Consider the following 19,781-nt stretch of genomic DNA (forward strand, 5'->3'; position numbering starts at 1 on the left):
CGTTTCCTAGCATGTGTTTTGTAGTTTTCATCATGTAGATATGTACCAGGGTAAAGGACGTGCAGAATAATAGTCAATGGACTCGATATTTGAATTCGTTACTCTTTGTACCGTTGCGGAAGTTAAGACGGTAGTGGACTGCGTACTACTTGTCGAATAGGGGGGCCAGTTCCATAAATCGAAAGAGGGCGCAATGAGGTTTGACTTGATGTGTAAAAAGTGGGGTTTTTCGAAACAAAGCTTTTTCTCAACTATGGAATAATCGCAAAATCGTGTACTCAGACTTTTTCCTCGAATTCACTGTACTCATAAAACTGCGTTTCCTAGCATGTGTTTTGTAGTTTTCATCATGTAGATATGTACCAGTGTAAAGGACGTTCAATTTGCAGAATAATAGTCAATGGACTCGATATTTGAATTCGTTACTCTTTGTACCGTTGCGGAAGTTAAGACGGTAGTAGACTGCGTACTACTTGTCGAATAGGGGGGCCAGTTCCATGAATCGAAAGAGGGCGCAATGAGGTTTGACTTGATGTGTAAAAAGTGGGGTTTTTCGAAACAAAGCTTTTTCTCAACTATGGAATAATCGCAAAATCGTGTACTCAGACTTTTTCCTCGAATTCACTGTACTCATAAAACTGCGTTTCCTAGCATGTGTTTTGTAGTTTTCATCATGTAGATATGTACCAGTGTAAAGGACGTTCAATTTGCAGAATAATAGTCAATGGACTCGATATTTGAATTCGTTACTCTTTGTACCGTTGCGGAAGTTAAGACGGTAGTAGACTGCGTACTACTTGTCGAATAGGGGGGCCAGTTCCATGAATCGAAAGAGGGCGCAATGAGGTTTGATTTGATGTGTAAAAAGTGGGGTTTTTCGAAACAAAGCTTTTTCTCAACTATGGAATAATCGCAAAATCGTGTACTCAGACTTTTTCCTCGAATTCACTGTACTCATAAAACTGCGTTTTCTAGCATGTGTTTTGTAGTTTTCATCAAGTAGATATGTACCAGGGTAAAGGACGTTCAATTTGCAGAATAATAGTCAATGGACTCGATATTTGAATTCGTTACTCTTTGTACCGTTGCGGAAGTTAAGACGGTAGTAGACTGCGTACTACTTGTCGAATAGAGGGGCCAGTTCCATGAATCGAAAGAGGGCGCAATGAGGTTTGGCTTGATGTGTAAAAAGTGGGGTTTTTCGAAACAAAGCTTTTTCTCAACTATGGAATAATCGCAAAATCGAGTACTCAGACTTTTTCCTCGAATTCACTGTACTCATAAAGCTGCGTTTCCTAGGATGTGTTTTGTAGTTTTCATCATGTAGATATGTACCAGGGTAAAGGACGTTCAATTTGCAGAATAATAGTCAATGGACTCGGTATTTGAATTCGTTACTCTTTGTACCGTTGCGGAAGTTGAGACGGTAGTAGACTGCGTACTACTTGTCGAATAGAGGGGCCAGTTCCATGAATCGAAAGAGGGCGCAATGAGGTTTGACTTGATGTGTAAAAAGTGGGGTTTTTCGAAACAAAGCTTTTTCTCAACTATGGAATAATCGCAAAATCGAGTACTCAGACTTTTTCCTCGAATTCACTGTACTCATAAAGCTGCGTTTCCTAGGATGTGTTTTGTAGTTTTCATCATGTAGATATGTACCAGGGTAAAGGACGTTCAATTTGCAGAATAATAGTCAATGGACTCGGTATTTGAATTTGTTACTCTTTGTACCGTTGCGGAAGTTAAGACGGTAGTAGACTGCGTACTACTTGTCGAATAGGGGGGCCAGTTCCATGAATCGAAAGAGGGCGCAATGAGGTTTGACTTGATGTGTAAAAAGTGGGGTTTTTCGAAACAAAGCTTTTTCTCTACTATGGAATAATCGCAAAATCGTGTACTCAGACTTTTTCCTCGAATTCACTGTACTCATAAAACTGCGTTTCCTAGCATGTGTTTTGTAGTTTTCATCATGTAGATATGTACCAGGGTAAAGGACGTTCAATTTGCAGAATAATAGTCAATGGACTCGATATTTGAATTCGTTACTCTTTGTACCGTTGCGGAAGTTAAGACGGTAGTAGACTGCGTACTACTTGTCGAATAGGGGGGCCAGTTCCATGAATCGAAAGAGGGCGCAATGAGGTTTGACTTGATGTGAAAAAAGTGGGGTTTTTCGAAACAAAGCTTTTTCTCATTTATGGAATAATCGCAAAATCGTGTACTCAGACTTTTTCCTCGAATTCACTGTACTCATAAAACTGCGTTTCCTAGCATGTGTTTTGTAGTTTTCATCATGTAGATATATACCAGGGTAAAGGACGTTCAATTTGCAGAATAATAGTCAATGGACTCGATATTTGAATTCGTTACTCTTTGTACCGTTGCGGAAGTTGAGACGGTAGTAGACTGCGTACTACTTGTCGAATAGAGGGGCCAGTTCCATGAATCGAAAGAGGGCGCAATGAGGTTTGACTTGATGTGTAAAAAGTGGGGTTTTTCGAAACAAAGCTTTTTCTCAACTATGGAATAATCGCAAAATCGTGTACTCAGACTTTTTCCTCGAATTCACTGTACTCAAAAAGCTGCTTTTCCTAGCATGTGTTTTGTAGTTTTCATCATGTAGATATGTACCAGGGTAAAGGACGTTCAATTTGCAGAATAATAGTCAATGGACTCGGTATTTGAATTCGTTACTCTTTGTACCGTTGCGGAAGTTAAGACGGTAGTAGACTGCGTACTACTTGTCGAATAGGGGGGCCAGTTCCATGAATCGAAAGAGGGCGCAATGAGGTTTGACTTGATGTGTAAAAAGTGGGGTTTTTCGAAACAAACCTTTTTCTCAATTATGGAATAATCGCAAAATCGTGTACTCAGACTTTTTCCTCGAATTCACTGTACTCATAAAACTGCGTTTCCTAGCATGTGTTTTGTAGTTTTCATCATGTAGATATGTACCAGTGTAAAGGACGTTCAATTTGCAGAATAATAGTCAATGGACTCGATATTTGAATTCGTTACTCTTTGTACCGTTGCGGAAGTTAAGACGGTAGTAGACTGCGTACTACTTGTCGAATAGGGGGGCCAGTTCCATGAATCGAAAGAGGGCGCAATGAGGTTTGACTTGATGTGTAAAAAGTGGGGTTTTTCGAAACAAAGCTTTTTCTCAACTATGGAATAATCGCAAAATCGTGTACTCAGACTTTTTCCTCGAATTCACTGTACTCATAAAACTGCGTTTCCTAGCATGTGTTTTGTAGTTTTCATCAAGTAGATATGTACCAGGGTAAAGGACGTTCAATTTGCAGAATAATAGTCAATGGACTCGATATTTGAATTCGTTACTCTTTGTGCCGTTGCGGAAGTTAAGACGGTAGTAGACTGCGTACTACTTGTCGAATAGAGGGGCCAGTTCCATGAATCGAAAGAGGGCGCAATGAGGTTTGACTTGATGTGTAAAAAGTGGGGTTTTTCGAAACAAAGCTTTTTCTCAACTATGGAATAATCGCAAAATCGAGTACTCAGACTTTTTCCTCGAATTCACTGTACTCATAAAGCTGCGTTTCCTAGGATGTGTTTTGTAGTTTTCATCATGTAGATATGTACCAGGGTAAAGGACGTTCAATTTGCAGAATAATAGTCAATGGACTCGGTATTTGAATTCGTTACTCTTTGTACCGTTGCGGAAGTTAAGACGGTAGTAGACTGCGTACTACTTGTCGAATAGGGGGGCCAGTTCCATGAATCGAAAGAGGGCGCAATGAGGTTTGACTTGATGTGTAAAAAGTGGGGTTTTTCGAAACAAACCTTTTTCTCAATTATGGAATAATCGCAAAATCGTGTACTCAGACTTTTTCCTCGAATTCACTGTACTCATAAAACTGCGTTTCCTAGCATGTGTTTTGTAGTTTTCATCAAGTAGATATGTACCAGGGTAAAGGACGTTCAATTTGCAGAATAATAGTCAATGGACTCGATATTTGAATTCGTTACTCTTTGTGCCGTTGCGGAAGTTAAGACGGTAGTAGACTGCGTACTACTTGTCGAATAGAGGGGCCAGTTCCATGAATCGAAAGAGGGCGCAATGAGGTTTGACTTGATGTGAAAAAAGTGGGGTTTTTCGAAACAAAGCTTTTTCTCAACTATGGAATAATCGCAAAATCGTGTACTCAGACTTTTTCCTCGAATTCACTGTACTCATAAAACTGCGTTTCCTAGCATGTGTTTTGTAGTTTTCATCATGTAGATATATACCAGGGTAAAGGACGTTCAATTTGCAGAATAATAGTCAATGGACTCGATATTTGAATTCGTTACTCTTTGTACCGTTGCGGAAGTTGAGACGGTAGTGGACTGCGTACTACTTGTCGAATAGAGGGGCCAGTTCCATGAATCGAAAGAGGGCGCAATGAGGTTTGACTTGATGTGTAAAAAGTGGGGTTTTTCGAAACAAAGCTTTTTCTCAACTATGGAATAATCGCAAAATCGTGTACTCAGACTTTTTCCTCGAATTCACTGTACTCAAAAAGCTGCTTTTCCTAGCATGTGTTTTGTAGTTTTCATCATGTAGATATGTACCAGGGTAAAGGACGTTCAATTTGCAGAATAATAGTCAATGGACTCGGTATTTGAATTCGTTACTCTTTGTACCGTTGCGGAAGTTAAGACGGTAGTAGACTGCGTACTACTTGTCGAATAGGGGGGCCAGTTCCATGAATCGAAAGAGGGCGCAATGAGGTTTGACTTGATGTGTAAAAAGTGGGGTTTTTCGAAACAAACCTTTTTCTCAATTATGGAATAATCGCAAAATCGTGTACTCAGACTTTTTCCTCGAATTCACTGTACTCATAAAACTGCGTTTCCTAGCATGTGTTTTGTAGTTTTCATCATGTAGATATGTACCAGGGTAAAGGACGTTCAATTTGCAGAATAATAGTCAATGGACTCGATATTTGAATTCGTTACTCTTTGTACCGTTGCGGAAGTTAAGACGGTAGTAGACTGCGTACTACTTGTCGAATAGGGGGGCCAGTTCCATGAATCGAAAGAGGGCGCAATGAGGTTTGACTTGATGTGTAAAAAGTGGGGTTTTTCGAAACAAAGCTTTTTCTCAACTATGGAATAATCGCAAAATCGTGTACTCAGACTTTTTCCTCGAATTCACTATACTCATAAAACTGCGTTTCCTAGCATGTGTTTTGTAGTTTTCATCATGTAGATATTTACCAGGGTAGAGGACGTTCAATTTGCAGAATAATAGTCAATGGACTCGATATTTGAATTCGTTACTCTTTGTACCGTTGCGGAAGTTAAGACGGTAGTAGACTGCGTACTACTTGTCGAATAGGGGGGGCCAGATCCATGAATCGAAAGAGGGCGCAATGAGGTTTGACTTGATGTGTGAAAAGTGGGGTTTTTCGAAACAAAGCTTTTTCTCAACTATGGAATAATCGCAAAATCGTGTACTCAGACTTTTTCCTCGAATTCACTGTATTCATAAAACTGCGTTTCCTAGCATGTGTTTTGTAGTTTTCATCAAGTAGATATGTACCAGGGTAAAGGACGTTCAATTTGCAGAATAATAGTCAATGGACTCGATATTTGAATTCGTTACTCTTTGTACCGTTGCGGAAGTTAAGACGGTAGTAGACTGCGTACTACTTGTCGAATAGGGGGGCCAGTTCCATGAATCGAAAGAGGGCGCAATGAGGTTTGACTTGATGTGTAAAAAGTGGGGTTTTTCGAAACAAAGCTTTTTCTCAACTATGGAATAATCGCAAAATCGAGTACTCAGACTTTTTCCTCGAATTCACTGTACTCATAAAACTGCTTTTCCTAGCATGTGTTTTGTAGTTTTCATCATGTAGATATATACCAGGGTAAAGAACGTTCAATTTGCAGAATAATAGTCAATGGACTCGATATTTGAATTCGTTACTCTTTGTACCGTTGCGGAAGTTGAGACGGTAGTAGACTGCGTACTACTTGTCGAATAGAGGGGCCAGTTCCATGAATCGAAAGAGGGCGCAATGAGGTTTGACTTGATGTGTAAAAAGTGGGGTTTTTCGAAACAAAGCTTTTTCTCAACTATGGAATAATCGCAAAATCGTGTACTCAGACTTTTTCCTTGAATTCACTGTACTCATAAAGCTGCGTTTCCTAGCATGTGTTTTGTAGTTTTTATCATGTAGATATGTACCAGGGTAAAGGACGTTCAATTTGCAGAATAATAGTCAATGGACTCGGTATTTGAATTCGTTACTCTTTGTACCGTTGCGGAAGTTAAGACGGTAGTAGACTGCGTACTACTTGTCGAATAGGGGGGCCAGTTCCATGAATCGAAAGAGGGCGCAATGAGGTTTGACTTGATGTGTAAAAAGTGGGGTTTTTCGAAACAAACCTTTTTCTCAATTATGGAATAATCGCAAAATCGTGTACTCAGACTTTTTCCTCGAATTCACTGTACTCATAAAACTGCGTTTCCTAGCATGTGTTTTGTAGTTTTCATCATGTAGATATGTACCAGGGTAAAGGACGTTCAATTTGCAGAATAATAGTCAATGGACTCGATATTTGAATTCGTTACTCTTTGTACCGTTGCGGAAGTTAAGACGGTAGTAGACTGCGTACTACTTGTCGAATAGGGGGGGCCAGATCCATGAATCGAAAGAGGGCGCAATGAGGTTTGACTTGATGTGTAAAAAGTGGGGTTTTTCGAAACAAACCTTTTTCTCAATTATGGAATAATCGCAAAATCGTGTACTCAGACTTTTTCCTCGAATTCACTGTACTCATAAAACTGCGTTTCCTAGCATGTGTTTTGTAGTTTTCATCATGTAGATATGTACCAGGGTAAAGGACGTTCAATTTGCAGAATAATAGTCAATGGACTCGATATTTGAATTCGTTACTCTTTGTACCGTTGCGGAAGTTAAGACGGTAGTAGACTGCGTACTACTTGTCGAATAGGGGGGCCAGTTCCATGAATCGAAAGAGGGCGCAATGAGGTTTGACTTGATGTGTAAAAAGTGGGGTTTTTTCGAAACAAAGCTTTTTCTCAACTATGGAATAATCGCAAAATCGTGTTCTCAGACTTTTTCCTCGAATTCACTGTACTCATAAAACTGCGTTTCCTAGCATGTGTTTTGTAGTTTTCATCATGTAGATATATACCAGGGTAAAGGACGTTCAATTTGCAGAATAATAGTCAATGGACTCGATATTTGAATTCGTTACTTTTTGTACCGTTGCGGAAGTTGAGACGGTAGTAGACTGCGTACTACTTGTCGAATAGAGGGGCCAGTTCCATGAATCGAAAGAGGGCGCAATGAGGTTTGACTTGATGTGTAAAAAGTGGGGTTTTTCGAAACAAAGCTTTTTCTCAACTATGGAATAATCGCAAAATCGTGTACTCAGACTTTTTCCTCGAATTCACTGTACTCATAAAGCTGCGTTTCCTAGCATGTGTTTTGTAGTTTTTATCATGTAGATATGTACCAGGGTAAAGGACGTTCAATTTGCAGAATAATAGTCAATGGACTCGGTATTTGAATTCGTTACTCTTTGTACCGTTGCGGAAGTTAAGACGGTAGTAGACTGCGTACTACTTGTCGAATAGGGGGGCCAGTTCCATGAATCGAAAGAGGGCGCAATGAGGTTTGACTTGATGTGTAAAAAGTGGGGTTTTTCGAAACAAACCTTTTTCTCAATTATGGAATAATCGCAAAATCGTGTACTCAGACTTTTTCCTCGAATTCACTGTACTCATAAAACTGCGTTTCCTAGCATGTGTTTTGTAGTTTTCATCATGTAGATATGTACCAGGGTAAAGGACGTTCAATTTGCAGAATAATAGTCAATGGACTCGATATTTGAATTCGTTACTCTTTGTACCGTTGCGGAAGTTAAGACGGTAGTAGACTGCCTACTACTTGTCGAATAGGGGGGGCCAGATCCATGAATCGAAAGAGGGCGCAATGAGGTTTGACTTGATGTGTAAAAAGTGGGGTTTTTCCAAACAAACCTTTTTCTCAACTATGGAATAATCGCAAAATCGTGTACTCAGACTTTTTCCTCGAATTCACTGTACTCATAAAACTGCGTTTCCTAGCATGTGTTTTGTAGTTTTCATCATGTAGATATGTACCAGGGTAAAGGACGTTCAATTTGCAGAATAATAGTCAATGGACTCGATAATTGAATTCGTTACTCTTTGTACCGTTGCGGAAGTTAAGACGGTAGTAGACTGCGTACTACTTGTCGAATAGGGGGGCCAGTTCCATGAATCGAAAGAGGGCGCAATGAGGTTTGACTTGATGTGTAAAAAGTGGGGTTTTTTCGAAACAAAGCTTTTTCTCAACTATGGAATAATCGCAAAATCGTGTACTCAGACTTTTTCCTCGAATTCACTGTACTCATAAAACTGCGTTTCCTAGCATGTGTTTTGTAGTTTTCATCATGTAGATATATACCAGGGTAAAGGACGTTCAATTTGCAGAATAATACTCAATGGACTCGATATTTGAATTCGTTACTTTTTGTACCGTTGCGGAAGTTGAGACGGTAGTAGACTGCGTACTACTTGTCGAATAGGGGGGCCAGTTCCATGAGTCGAAAGAGGGCGCAATGAGGTTTGACTTGATGTGTAAAAAGTGGGGTTTTTCGAAACAAAGCTTTTTCTCAACTATGGAATAATCGCAAAATCGTGTACTCAGACTTTTTCCTCGAATTCACTGTACTCATAAAGCTGCGTTTCCTAGCATGTGTTTTGTAGTTTTTATCATGTAGATATGTACCAGGGTAAAGGACGTTCAATTTGCAGAATAATAGTCAATGGACTCGGTATTTGAATTCGTTACTCTTTGTACCGTTGCGGAAGTTAAGACGGTAGTAGACTGCGTACTACTTGTCGAATAGGGGGGCCAGTTCCATGATTCGAAAGTGAGCGCAATGAGGTTTGACTTGATGTGTAAAAAGTGGGGTTTTTCGAAACAAACCTTTTTCTCAATTATGGAATAATCGCAAAATCGTGTACTCAGACTTTTTCCTCGAATTCACTGTACTCATAAAACTGCGTTTCCTAGCATGTGTTTTGTAGTTTTCATCATGTAGATATGTACCAGGGTAAAGAACGTTCAATTTGCAGAATAATAGTCAATGGACTCGATATTTGAATTCGTTACTCTTTGTACCGTTGCGGAAGTTAAGACGGTAGTAGACTGCGTACTACTTGTCGAATAGGGGGGCCAGTTCCATGAATCGAAAGAGGGCGCAATGAGGTTTGACTTGATGTGTAAAAAGTGGGGTTTTTCGAAACAAAGCTTTTTCTCAATTATGGAATAATCGCAAAATCGTGTACTCAAACTTTTTCCTCGAATTCACTGTACTCATAAAACTGCGTTTCCTAGCATGTGTTTTGTAGTTTTCATCATGTAGATATGTACCAGGGTAGAGGACGTTCAATTTGCAGAATAATAGTCAATGGACTCGATATTTGAATTCGTTACTCTTTGTACCGTTGCGGAAGTTAAGACGGTAGTAGACTGCGTACTACTTGTCGAATAGGCGGGCCAGATCCATGAATCGAAAGAGGGCGCAATGAGGTTTGACTTGATGTGTAAAAAGTGGGGTTTTTCGAAACAAACCTTTTTCTCAATTATGGAATAATCGCAAAATCGTGTACTCAGACTTTTTCCTCGAATTCACTATACTCATAAAACTGCGTTTCCTAGCATGTGTTTTGTAGTTTTCATCATGTAGATATGTACCAGGGTAAAGGACGTTCAATTTGCAGAATAATAGTCAATGGACTCGATATTTGAATTCTTTACTCTTTGTACCGTTGCGGAAGTTAAGACGGTAGTAGACTGCGTACTACTTGTCGAATAGAGGGGCCAGTTCCATGAATCGAAAGAGGGCGCAATGAGGTTTGACTTGATGTGTAAAAAGTGGGGTTTTTCGAAACAAAGCTTTTTCTCAACTATGGAATAATCGCAAAATCGTGTACTCAGACTTTTTCCTCGAATTCACTGTACTCATAAAGCTGCGTTTCCTAGCATGTGTTTTGTAGTTTTCATCATGTAGATATGTACCAGGGTAAAGGACGTTCAATTTGCAGAATAATAGTCAATGGACTCGATATTTGAATTCGTTACTCTTTGTACCGTTGCGGAAGTTAAGACGGTAGTAGACTGCGTACTACTTGTCGAATAGGGGGGCCAGTTCCATGAATCGAAAGAGGGCGCAATGAGGTTTGACTTGATGTGTAAAAAGTGGGGTTTTTCGAAACAAACCTTTTTCTCAATTATGGAATAATCGCAAAATCGTGTACTCAGACTTTTTCCTCGAATTCACTGTACTCATAAAACTGCGTTTCCTAGCATGTGTTTTGTAGTTTTCATCATGTAGATATGTACCAGGGTAAAGGACGTTCAATTTGCAGAATAATAGTCAAGTGACTCGATATTTGAATTCGTTACTCTTTGTACCGTTGCGGAAGTTAAGACGGTAGTAGACTGCGTACTACTTGTCGAATAGGGGGGCCAGTTCCATGAATCGAAAGACGGCGCAATGAGGATTGACTTGATGTGTAAAAAGTGGGGTTTTTCGAAACAAAGCTTTTTCTCAACTATGGAATAATCGCAAAATCGTGTACTCAGACTTTTTCCTCGAATTCACTGTACTCATAAAGCTGCGTTTCCTAGCATGTGTTTTGTAGTTTTCATCATGTAGATATGTACCAGGGTAAAGGACGTTCAATTTGCAGAATAATAGTCAATGGACTCGGTATTTGAATTCGTTACTCTTTGTACCGTTGCCGAAGTTAAGACGGTAGTAGACTGCGTACTACTTGTCGAATAGGGGGGCCAGTTCCATGAATCGAAAGAGGGCGCAATGAGGTTTGACTTGATGTGTAAAAAGTGGGGTTTTTCGAAACAAACCTTTTTCTCAATTATGGAATAATCGCAAAATCGTGTACTCAGACTTTTTCCTCGAATTCACTGTACTCATAAAACTGCGTTTCCTAGCATGTGTTTTGTAGTTTTCATCATGTAGATATGTACCAGGGTAAAGGACGTTCAATTTGCAGAATAATAGTCAATGGACTCGATATTTGAATTCGTTACTCTTTGTACCGTTGCGGAAGTTAAGACGGTAGTAGACTGCGTACTACTTGTCGAATAGGGGGGCCAGTTACATGAATCGAAAGAGGGCGCAATGAGGTTTGACTTGATGTGTAAAAAGTGGGGTTTTTCGAAACAAACCTTTTTCTCAATTATGGAATAATCGCAAAATCGTGTACTCAGACTTTTTCCTCGAATTCACTGTACTCATAAAACTGCGTTTCCTAGCATGTGTTTTGTAGTTTTCATCATGTAGATATATACCAGGGTAGAGGACGTTCAATTTGCAAAATAATAGTCAATGGACTCGATATTTGAATTCGTTACTCTTTGTACCGTTGCGGAAGTTAAGACGGTAGTAGACTGCGTACTACTTGTCGAATAGGGGGGCCAGTTCCATGAATCGAAAGAGGGCGCAATGACGTTTGACTTGATGTGTAAAAAGTGGGGTTTTTCGAAACAAAGCTTTTTCTCAATTATGGAATAATCGCAAAATCGTGTACTCAGACTTTTTCCTCGAATTCACTGTACTCATAAAACTGCGTTTCCTAGCATGTGTTTTGTAGTTTTCATCATGTAGATATGTACCAGGGTAAAGGACGTTCAATTTGCAGAATAATAGTCAAATGACTCGATATTTGAATTCGTTACTCTTTGTACCGTTGCGGAAGTTACGACGGTAGTAGACTGCGTACTACTTGTCGAATAGCTGGGCCAGTTCCATGAATCGAAAGACGGCGCAATGAGGATTGACTTGATGTGTAAAAAGTGGGGTTTTTCGAAACAAAGCTTTTTCTCAACTATGGAATAATCGCAAAATCGTGTACTCAGACTTTTTCCTCGAATTCACTGTACTCATAAAGCTGCGTTTCCTAGCATGTGTTTTGTAGTTTTCATCATGTAGATATGTACCAGGGTAAAGGACGTTCAATTTGCAGAATAATAGTCAATGGACTCGATATTTGAATTCGTTACTCTTTGTACCGTTGCCGAAGTTAAGACGGTAGTAGACTGCGTACTACTTGTCGAATAGGGGGGCCAGTTCCATGAATCGAAAGAGGGCGCAATGAGGTTTGACTTGATGTGTAAAAAGTGGGGTTTTTCGAAACAAACCTTTTTCTCAATTATGGAATAATCGCAAAATCGTGTACTCAGACTTTTTCCTCGAATTCACTGTACTCATAAAACTGCGTTTCTAGCATGTGTTTTGTAGTTTTCATCATGTAGATATGTACCAGGGTAAAGGACGTTCAATTTGCAGAATAATAGTCAATGGACTCGATATTTGAATTCGTTACTCTTTGTACCGTTGCGGAAGTTAAGACGGTAGTAGACTGCGTACTACTTGTCGAATAGGGGGGCCAGTTCCATGAATCGAAAGAGGGCGCAATGAGGTTTGACTTGATGTGTAAAAAGTGGGGTTTTTCGAAACAAAGCTTTTTCTCAATTATGGAATAATCGCAAAATCGTGTACTCAGACTTTTTCCTCGAATTCACTGTACTCATAAAACTGCGTTTCCTAGCATGTGTTTTGTAGTTTTCATCATGTAGATATATACCAGGGTAGAGGACGTTCAATTTGCAAAATAATAGTCAATGGACTCGATATTTGAATTCGTTACTCTTTGTACCGTTGCGGAAGTTAAGACGGTAGTAGACTGCGTACTACTTGTCGAATAGGGGGGCCAGTTCCATGAATCGAAAGAGGGCGCAATGACGTTTGACTTGATGTGTAAAAAGTGGGGTTTTTCGAAACAAAGCTTTTTCTCAATTATGGAATAATCGCAAAATCGTGTACTCAGACTTTTTCCTCGAATTCACTGTACTCATAAAACTGCGTTTCCTAGCATGTGTTTTGTAGTTTTCATCATGTAGATATGTACAAGGGTAAAGGACGTTCAATTTGCAGAATAATAGTCAATGGACTCGATATTTGAATTCGTTACTCTTTGTACCGTTGCGGAAGTTAAGACGGTAGTAGACTGCGTACTACTTGTCGAATAGGGGGGCCAGTTCCATGAATCAAAAGAGGGCGCAATGAGGATTGACTTGATGTGTAAAAAGTGGGGTTTTTCGAAACAAAGCTTTTTCTCAACTATGGAATAATCGCAAAATCGTGTACTCAGACTTTTTCCTCGAATTCACTGTACTCATAAAACTGCGTTTCCTAGCATGTGTTTTGTAGTTTTCATCATGTAGATATATACCAGGGTAGAGGACGTTCAATTTGCAGAATAATAGTCAATGGACTCGATATTTGAATTCGTTACTCTTTGTACCGTTGCGGAAGTTAAGACGGTAGTAGACTGCGTACTATTTGTCGAATAGGGGTGCCAGTTCCATGAATCGAAAGAGGGCGCTATGACGTTTGACTTGATGTGTAAAAAGTGGTATTTTTCGAAACAACGCTTTTTCTCATTTATGGAATAATCGCAAAATCGTGTACTCAGAATTTTTCCTCGAATTCACTGTACTCATAAAACTGCGTTTCCTAGCATGTGTTTTGTAGTTTTCATCATGTAGATATATACCAGGGTAGAGGACGTTCAATTTGCAGAATAATAGTCAATGGACTCGATATTTGAATTCGTTACTCTTTGTACCGTTGCGGAAGTTAAGACGGTAGTAGACTGCGTACTACTTGTCGAATAGGGGGGCCAGTTCCATGAATCGAAAGAGGGTTCAATGAGGTTTGACTTGATGTGTAAAAAGTGGGGTTTTTCGAAACAAAGCTTTTTCTCAACTATGGAATAATCGCAAAATCGTGTACTCAGACTTTTTCCTCGAATTCACTGTACTCATAAAACTGCGTTTCCTAGCATGTGTTTTGTAGTTTTCATCATGTAGATATATACCAGGGTAGAGGACGTTCAATTTGCAGAATAATAGTCAATGGACTCGATATTTGAATTCGTTACTCTTTGTACCGTTGCGGAAGTTAAGACGGTAGTAGACTGCGTACTACTTGTCGAATAGGGGAGCCAGTTCCATGAATTGAAAGAGGGCGCTATGACGTTTGACTTGATGTGTAAAAAGTGGGGTTTTTCGAAACAAACCTTTTTCTCAATTATGGAATAATCGCAAAATCGTGTACTCAGACTTTTTCCTCGAATTCACTGTACTCATAAAACTGCGTTTCCTAGCATGTGTTTTGTAGTTTACATCATGTAGATATGTACCAGGGTAAAGGACGTTCAATTTGCAGAATAATAGTCAATGGACTCGATATTTGAATTCGTTACTCTTTGTACCGTTGCGGAAGTTAAGACGGTAGTAGACTGCGTACTACTTGTCGAATAGGGTGGCCAGTTCCATGAATCGAAAGAGGGCGCAATGAGGTTTGACTTGATGTGTAAAAAGTGGGGTTTTTCGAAACAAATCTTTTTCTCAATTATGGAATAATCGCAAAATCGTGTACTCAGACTTTTTCCTCGAATTCACTGTACTCATAAAACTGCGTTTCCTAGCATGTGTTTTGTAGTTTTCATCATGTAGATATGTACCAGGGTAAAGGACGTTCAATTTGCAGAATAATAGTCAATGGACTCGATATTTGAATTCGTTACTCTTTGTACCGTTGCGGAAGTTAAGACGGTAGTAGACTGCGTACTACTTGTCGAATAGGGGGGCCAGTTCCATGAATCGAAAGAGGGCGCAATGAGGTTTGACTTGATGTGTAAAAAGTGGGGTTTTTCGAAACAAAGCTTTTTCTCAACTATGGAATAATCGCAAAATCGTGTACTCAGACTTTTTCCTCGAATTCACTGTACTCATAAAACTGCGTTTCCTAGCATGTGTTTTGTAGTTTTCATCATGTAGATATATACCAGGGTAGAGGACGTTCAATTTGCAGAATAATAGTCAATGGACTCGATATTTGAATTCGTTACTCTTTGTACCGTTGCGGAAGTTAAGACGGTAGTAGACTGCGTACTATTTGTCGAATAGGGTTGCCAGTTCCATGAATCGAAAGAGGGCGCTATGACGTTTGACTTGATGTGTAAAAAGTGGTATTTTTCGAAACAACGCTTTTTCTCATTTATGGAATAATCGCAAAATCGTGTACTCAGAATTTTTCCTCGAATTCACTGTACTCATAAAACTGCGTTCCCTAGCATGTGTTTTGTAGTTTTCATCATGTAGATATATACCAGGGTAGAGGACGTTCAATTTGCAGAATAATAGTCAATGGACTCGATATTTGAATTCGTTACTCTTTGTACCGTTGCGGAAGTTAAGACGGTAGTAGACTGCGTACTACTTGTCGAATAGGGGGGCCAGTTCCATGAATCGAAAGAGGGCGCAATGAGGTTTGACTTGATGTGCAAAATGTGTGGTTTTTCGAAACAAAGCTTTTTCTCAACTATGGAATAATCGCAAAATCGTGTACTCAGACATTTTCCTCGAATTCACTGTACTCATAAAACTGCGTTTCCTAGCATGTGTTTTGTAGTTTTCATCATGTAGATATATACCAGGGTAGAGGACGTTCAATTTGCAGAATAATAGTCAATGGACTCGATATTGAATTCGTTACTCTTTGTACCGTTGCGGTAGTTAAGACGGTAGTAGACTGCGTACTATTTGTCGAATAGGGGTGCCAGTTCCATGAATCGAAAGAGGGCGCTATGACGTTTGACTTAATGTGTAAAAAGTGGTATTTTTCGAAACAACGCTTTTGCTCATTTATGGAATAATCGCAAAATCGTGTACTCAGAATTTTTCCTCGAATTCACTGTACTCATAAAACTGCGTTTCCTAGCATGTGTTTTGTAGTTTTCATCATGTAGATATATACCAGGGTAGAGGACGTTCAATTTGCAGAATAATAGTCAATGGACTCGATATTTGAATTCGTTACTCTTTGTACCGTTGCGGAAGTTAAGACGGTAGTAGACTGCGTACTACTTGTCGAATAGGGGGGCCAGTTCCATGAGTCGAAAGAGGGCGCAATGAGGTTTGACTTGATGTGTAAAAAGTGGGGTTTTTCGAAACAAAGCTTTTTCTCAATTATGGAATAATCGCAAAATCGTGTACTCAGACTTTTTCCTCGAATTCACTGTACTCATAAAACTGCGTTTCCTAGCATGTGTTTTGTAGTTTTCATCATGTAGATATTTACCAGGTTAAAGGACGTTCAATTTGCAGAATAATAGTCAATGGACTCGATATTTGAATTCGTTACTCTTTGTACCGTTGCGGAAGTTAAGACGGTAGTAGACTGCGTACTACTTGTCGAATAGGGGGGCCAGTTCCATGATTCGAAAGAGGGCGCAATGAGGTTTGACTTGATGTGTAAAAAGTGGGTTTTTTCGAAACAAACCTTTTTCTCAATTATGGAATAATCGCAAAATCGTGTACTCAGACTTTTTCCTCGAATTCACTGTACTCATAAAACTGCGTTTCCTAGCATGTGTTTTGTAGTTTTCATCATGTAGATATGTACCAGGGTAAAGGACGTTCAATTTGCAGAATAATAGTCAATGGACTCGATATTTGAATTCGTTACTCTTTGTACCGTTGCGGAAGTTAAGACGGTAGTAGACTGCGTACTACTTGTCGAATGGGGGGGGCCAGTTCCATGAATCGAAAGAGGGCGCAATGACGTTTGACTTGATGTGTAAAAAGTGGTATTTTTCGAAACAACGCTTTTTCTCATTTATGGAATAATCGCAAAATCGTGTACTCAGAATTTTTCCTCGAATTCACTGTACTCATAAAACTGCGTTTCCTAGCATGTGTTTTGTAGTTTTCATCATGTAGATATATACCAGGGTAGAGGACGTTCAATTTGCAGAATAATAGTCAATGGACTCGATATTTGAATTCGTTACTCTTTGTACCGTTGCGGAAGTTAAGACGGTAGTAGACTGCGTACTATTTGTCGAATAGGGGGGCCAGTTCCATGAATCGAAAGAGGGCGCTATGACGTTTGACTTGATGTGTAAAAAGTGGTATTTTTCGAAACAACGCTTTTTCTCATTTATGGAATAATCGCAAAATCGTGTACTCAGAATTTTTCCTCGAATTCACTGTACTCATAAAACTGCGTTTCCTAGCATGTGTTTTGTAGTTTTCATCATGTAGATATATACCAGGGTAGAGGACGTTCAATTTGCAGAATAATAGTCAATGGACTCGATATTTGAATTCGTTACTCTTTGTACCGTTGCGGAAGTTAAGACGGTAGTAGATTGCGTACTACTTGTCGAATAGGGGGGCCAGTTCCATGAATCGAAAGAGGGCGCAATGAGGTTTGACTTGACGTGTAAAAAGTGGGGTTTTTCGAAACAAAGCTTTTTCTCAACTATGGAATAATCGCAAAATCGTGTACTCAGACTTTTTCCTCGAATTCACTGTACTCATAAAACTGCGTTTCTAGCATGTGTTTTGTAGTTTTCATCATGTAGATATGTACCAGGATAAAGGACGTTCAATTTGCAGATTAATAGTCAATGGACTCGATATTTGAATTCGTTACTCTTTGTACCGTTGCGGAAGTTAAGACGGTAGTAGACTGCGTACTACTTGTCGAATAGGGGGGCCAGTTCCATGAATCGAAAGAGGGCGCAATGAGGTTTGACTTGATGTGCAAAATGTGGGGTTTTTCGAAACAAAGCTTTTTCTCAACTATGGAATAATCGCAAAATCGTGTACTCAGACATTTTCCTCGAATTCACTGTACTCATAAAACTGCGTTTCCTAGCATGTGTTTTGTAGTTTTCATCATGTAGATATATACCAGGGTAGAGGACGTTCAATTTGCGGAATAATAGTCAATGGACTCGATATTTGAATTCGTTACTCTTTGTACCGTTGCGGAAGTTAAGACGGTAGTAGACTGCGTACTATTTGTCGAATAGGGGTGCCAGTTCCATGAATCGAAAGAGGGCGCTATGACGTTTGACTTAATGTGTAAAAAATGGTATTTTTCGAAACAACGCTTTTGCTCATTTATGGAATAATCGCAAAATCGTGTACTCAGAATTTTTCCTCGAATTCACTGTACTCATAAAACTGCGTTTCCTAGCATGTGTTTTGTAGTTTTCATCATGTAGATATATACCAGGGTAGAGGACGTTCAATTTGCAGAATAATAGTCAATGGACTCGATATTTGAATTCGTTACTCTTTGTACCGTTGCGGAAGTTAAGACGGTAGTAGACTGCGTACTACTTGTCGAATAGGGGGGCCAGTTCCATGAGTCGAAAGAGGGCGCAATGAGGTTTGACTTGATGTGTAAAAAGTGGGGTTTTTCGAAACAAAGCTTTTTCTCAACTATGGAATAATCGCAAAATCGTGTACTCAGACTTTTTCCTCGAATTCACTGTACTCATAAAACTGCGTTTCCTAGCATGAGTTTTGTAGTTTTCATCATGTAGATATGTACCAGGTTAAAGGACGTTCAATTTGCAGAATAATAGTCAATGGACTCGATATTTGAATTCGTTACTCTTTGTACCGTTGCGGAAGTTAAGACGGTAGTAGACTGCGTACTACTTGTGGAATAGGGGGGCCAGTTCCATGATTCGAAAGAGGGCGCAATGAGGTTTGACTTGATGTGTAAAAAGTGGGTTTTTTCGAAACAAACCTTTTTCTCAATTATGGAATAATCGCAAAATCGTGTACTCAGACTTTTTCCTCGAATTCACTGTACTCATAAAACTGCGTTTCCTAGCATGTGTTTTGTAGTTTTCATCATGTAGATATGTACCAGGGTAAAGGACGTTCAATTTGCAGAATAATAGTCAATGGACTCGATATTTGAATTCGTTACTCTTTGTACCGTTGCGGAAGTTAAGACGGTAGTAGACTGCGTACTACTTGTCGAATAGGGGGGCCAGTTCCATGAATCGAAAGAGGGCGCAATGAGGTTTGACTTGATGTGTAAAAAGTGGGGTTTTTCGAAACAAAGCTTTTTCTCAACTATGGAATAATCGCAAAATCGTGTACTCAGACTTTTTCCTCGAATTCACTGTACTCATAAAACTGCGTTTCCTAGCATGTGTTTTGTAGTTTTCATCATGTAGATATATACCAGGGTAGAGGACGTTCAATTTGCAGAATAATAGTCAATGGACTCGATATTTGAATTCGTTACTCTATGTACCGTTGCGGAAGTTAAGACGGTAGTAGACTGCGTACTATTTGTCGAATAGGGGTGCCAGTTCCATGAATCGAAAGAGGGCGCTATGACGTTTGACTTGATGTGTAAAAAGTGGTATTTTTCGAAACAACGCTTTTTCTCATTTATGGAATAATCGCAAAATCGTGTACTCAGAATTTTTCCTCGAATTCACTGTACTCATAAAACTGCGTTTCCTAGCATGTGTTTTGTAGTTTTCATCATGTAGATATATACCAGGGTAGAGGACGTTCAATTTGCAGAATAATAGTCAATGGACTCGATATTTGAATTCGTTACTCTTTGTACCGTTGCGGAAGTTAAGACGGTAGTAGATTGCGTACTACTTGTCGAATAGGGGGGCCAGTTCCATGAATCGAAAGAGGGCGCAATGAGGTTTGACTTGACGTGTAAAAAGTGGGGTTTTTCGAAACAAAGCTTTTTCTCAACTATGGAATAATCGCAAAATCGTGTACTCAGACTTTTTCCTCGAATTCACTGTACTCATAAAACTGCGTTTCTAGCATGTGTTTTGT

At 39.5% G+C, this 19,781-nt stretch overlaps 1 protein-coding gene across 1 annotated transcript in view; it reads right to left on the reverse strand.

The window, feature by feature from the left end:
• Positions 1-2,366: 2,366 nt before the first annotated feature.
• The window catches only part of LOC126295014 (mucin-3A-like), a 40,929-nt gene continuing 23,514 nt past the window's right edge, over positions 2,367-19,781 (reverse strand). Inside the window, exons 39-66 of the mRNA XM_049987266.1 lie at positions 19,593-19,694; positions 18,945-19,046; positions 18,297-18,398; positions 17,649-17,750; positions 17,326-17,427; positions 15,382-15,483; positions 14,734-14,835; positions 14,372-14,506; positions 14,048-14,182; positions 13,762-13,863; positions 13,114-13,215; positions 11,819-11,920; positions 10,523-10,624; positions 9,875-9,976; positions 8,579-8,680; positions 8,216-8,356; positions 7,891-8,031; positions 7,281-7,382; positions 6,918-7,058; positions 5,983-6,084; positions 5,659-5,760; positions 5,296-5,436; positions 5,010-5,111; positions 4,362-4,463; positions 4,038-4,139; positions 3,390-3,491; positions 3,066-3,167; positions 2,367-2,519 (exon numbers count right to left, since the gene is read on the reverse strand). Of these exons, the coding sequence (XP_049843223.1) occupies positions 2,367-2,519; positions 3,066-3,167; positions 3,390-3,491; positions 4,038-4,139; positions 4,362-4,463; positions 5,010-5,111; positions 5,296-5,436; positions 5,659-5,760; positions 5,983-6,084; positions 6,918-7,058; positions 7,281-7,382; positions 7,891-8,031; positions 8,216-8,356; positions 8,579-8,680; positions 9,875-9,976; positions 10,523-10,624; positions 11,819-11,920; positions 13,114-13,215; positions 13,762-13,863; positions 14,048-14,182; positions 14,372-14,506; positions 14,734-14,835; positions 15,382-15,483; positions 17,326-17,427; positions 17,649-17,750; positions 18,297-18,398; positions 18,945-19,046; positions 19,593-19,694 (3,129 nt within the window). The remainder of the gene's footprint in view (positions 2,520-3,065; positions 3,168-3,389; positions 3,492-4,037; positions 4,140-4,361; positions 4,464-5,009; positions 5,112-5,295; positions 5,437-5,658; positions 5,761-5,982; positions 6,085-6,917; positions 7,059-7,280; positions 7,383-7,890; positions 8,032-8,215; positions 8,357-8,578; positions 8,681-9,874; positions 9,977-10,522; positions 10,625-11,818; positions 11,921-13,113; positions 13,216-13,761; positions 13,864-14,047; positions 14,183-14,371; positions 14,507-14,733; positions 14,836-15,381; positions 15,484-17,325; positions 17,428-17,648; positions 17,751-18,296; positions 18,399-18,944; positions 19,047-19,592; positions 19,695-19,781) is intronic.

The sequence above is a fragment of the Schistocerca gregaria genome, chromosome 11 (assembly GCF_023897955.1).
Source record: "Schistocerca gregaria isolate iqSchGreg1 chromosome 11, iqSchGreg1.2, whole genome shotgun sequence".
Lineage (NCBI taxonomy): Eukaryota > Metazoa > Arthropoda > Insecta > Orthoptera > Acrididae > Schistocerca > Schistocerca gregaria.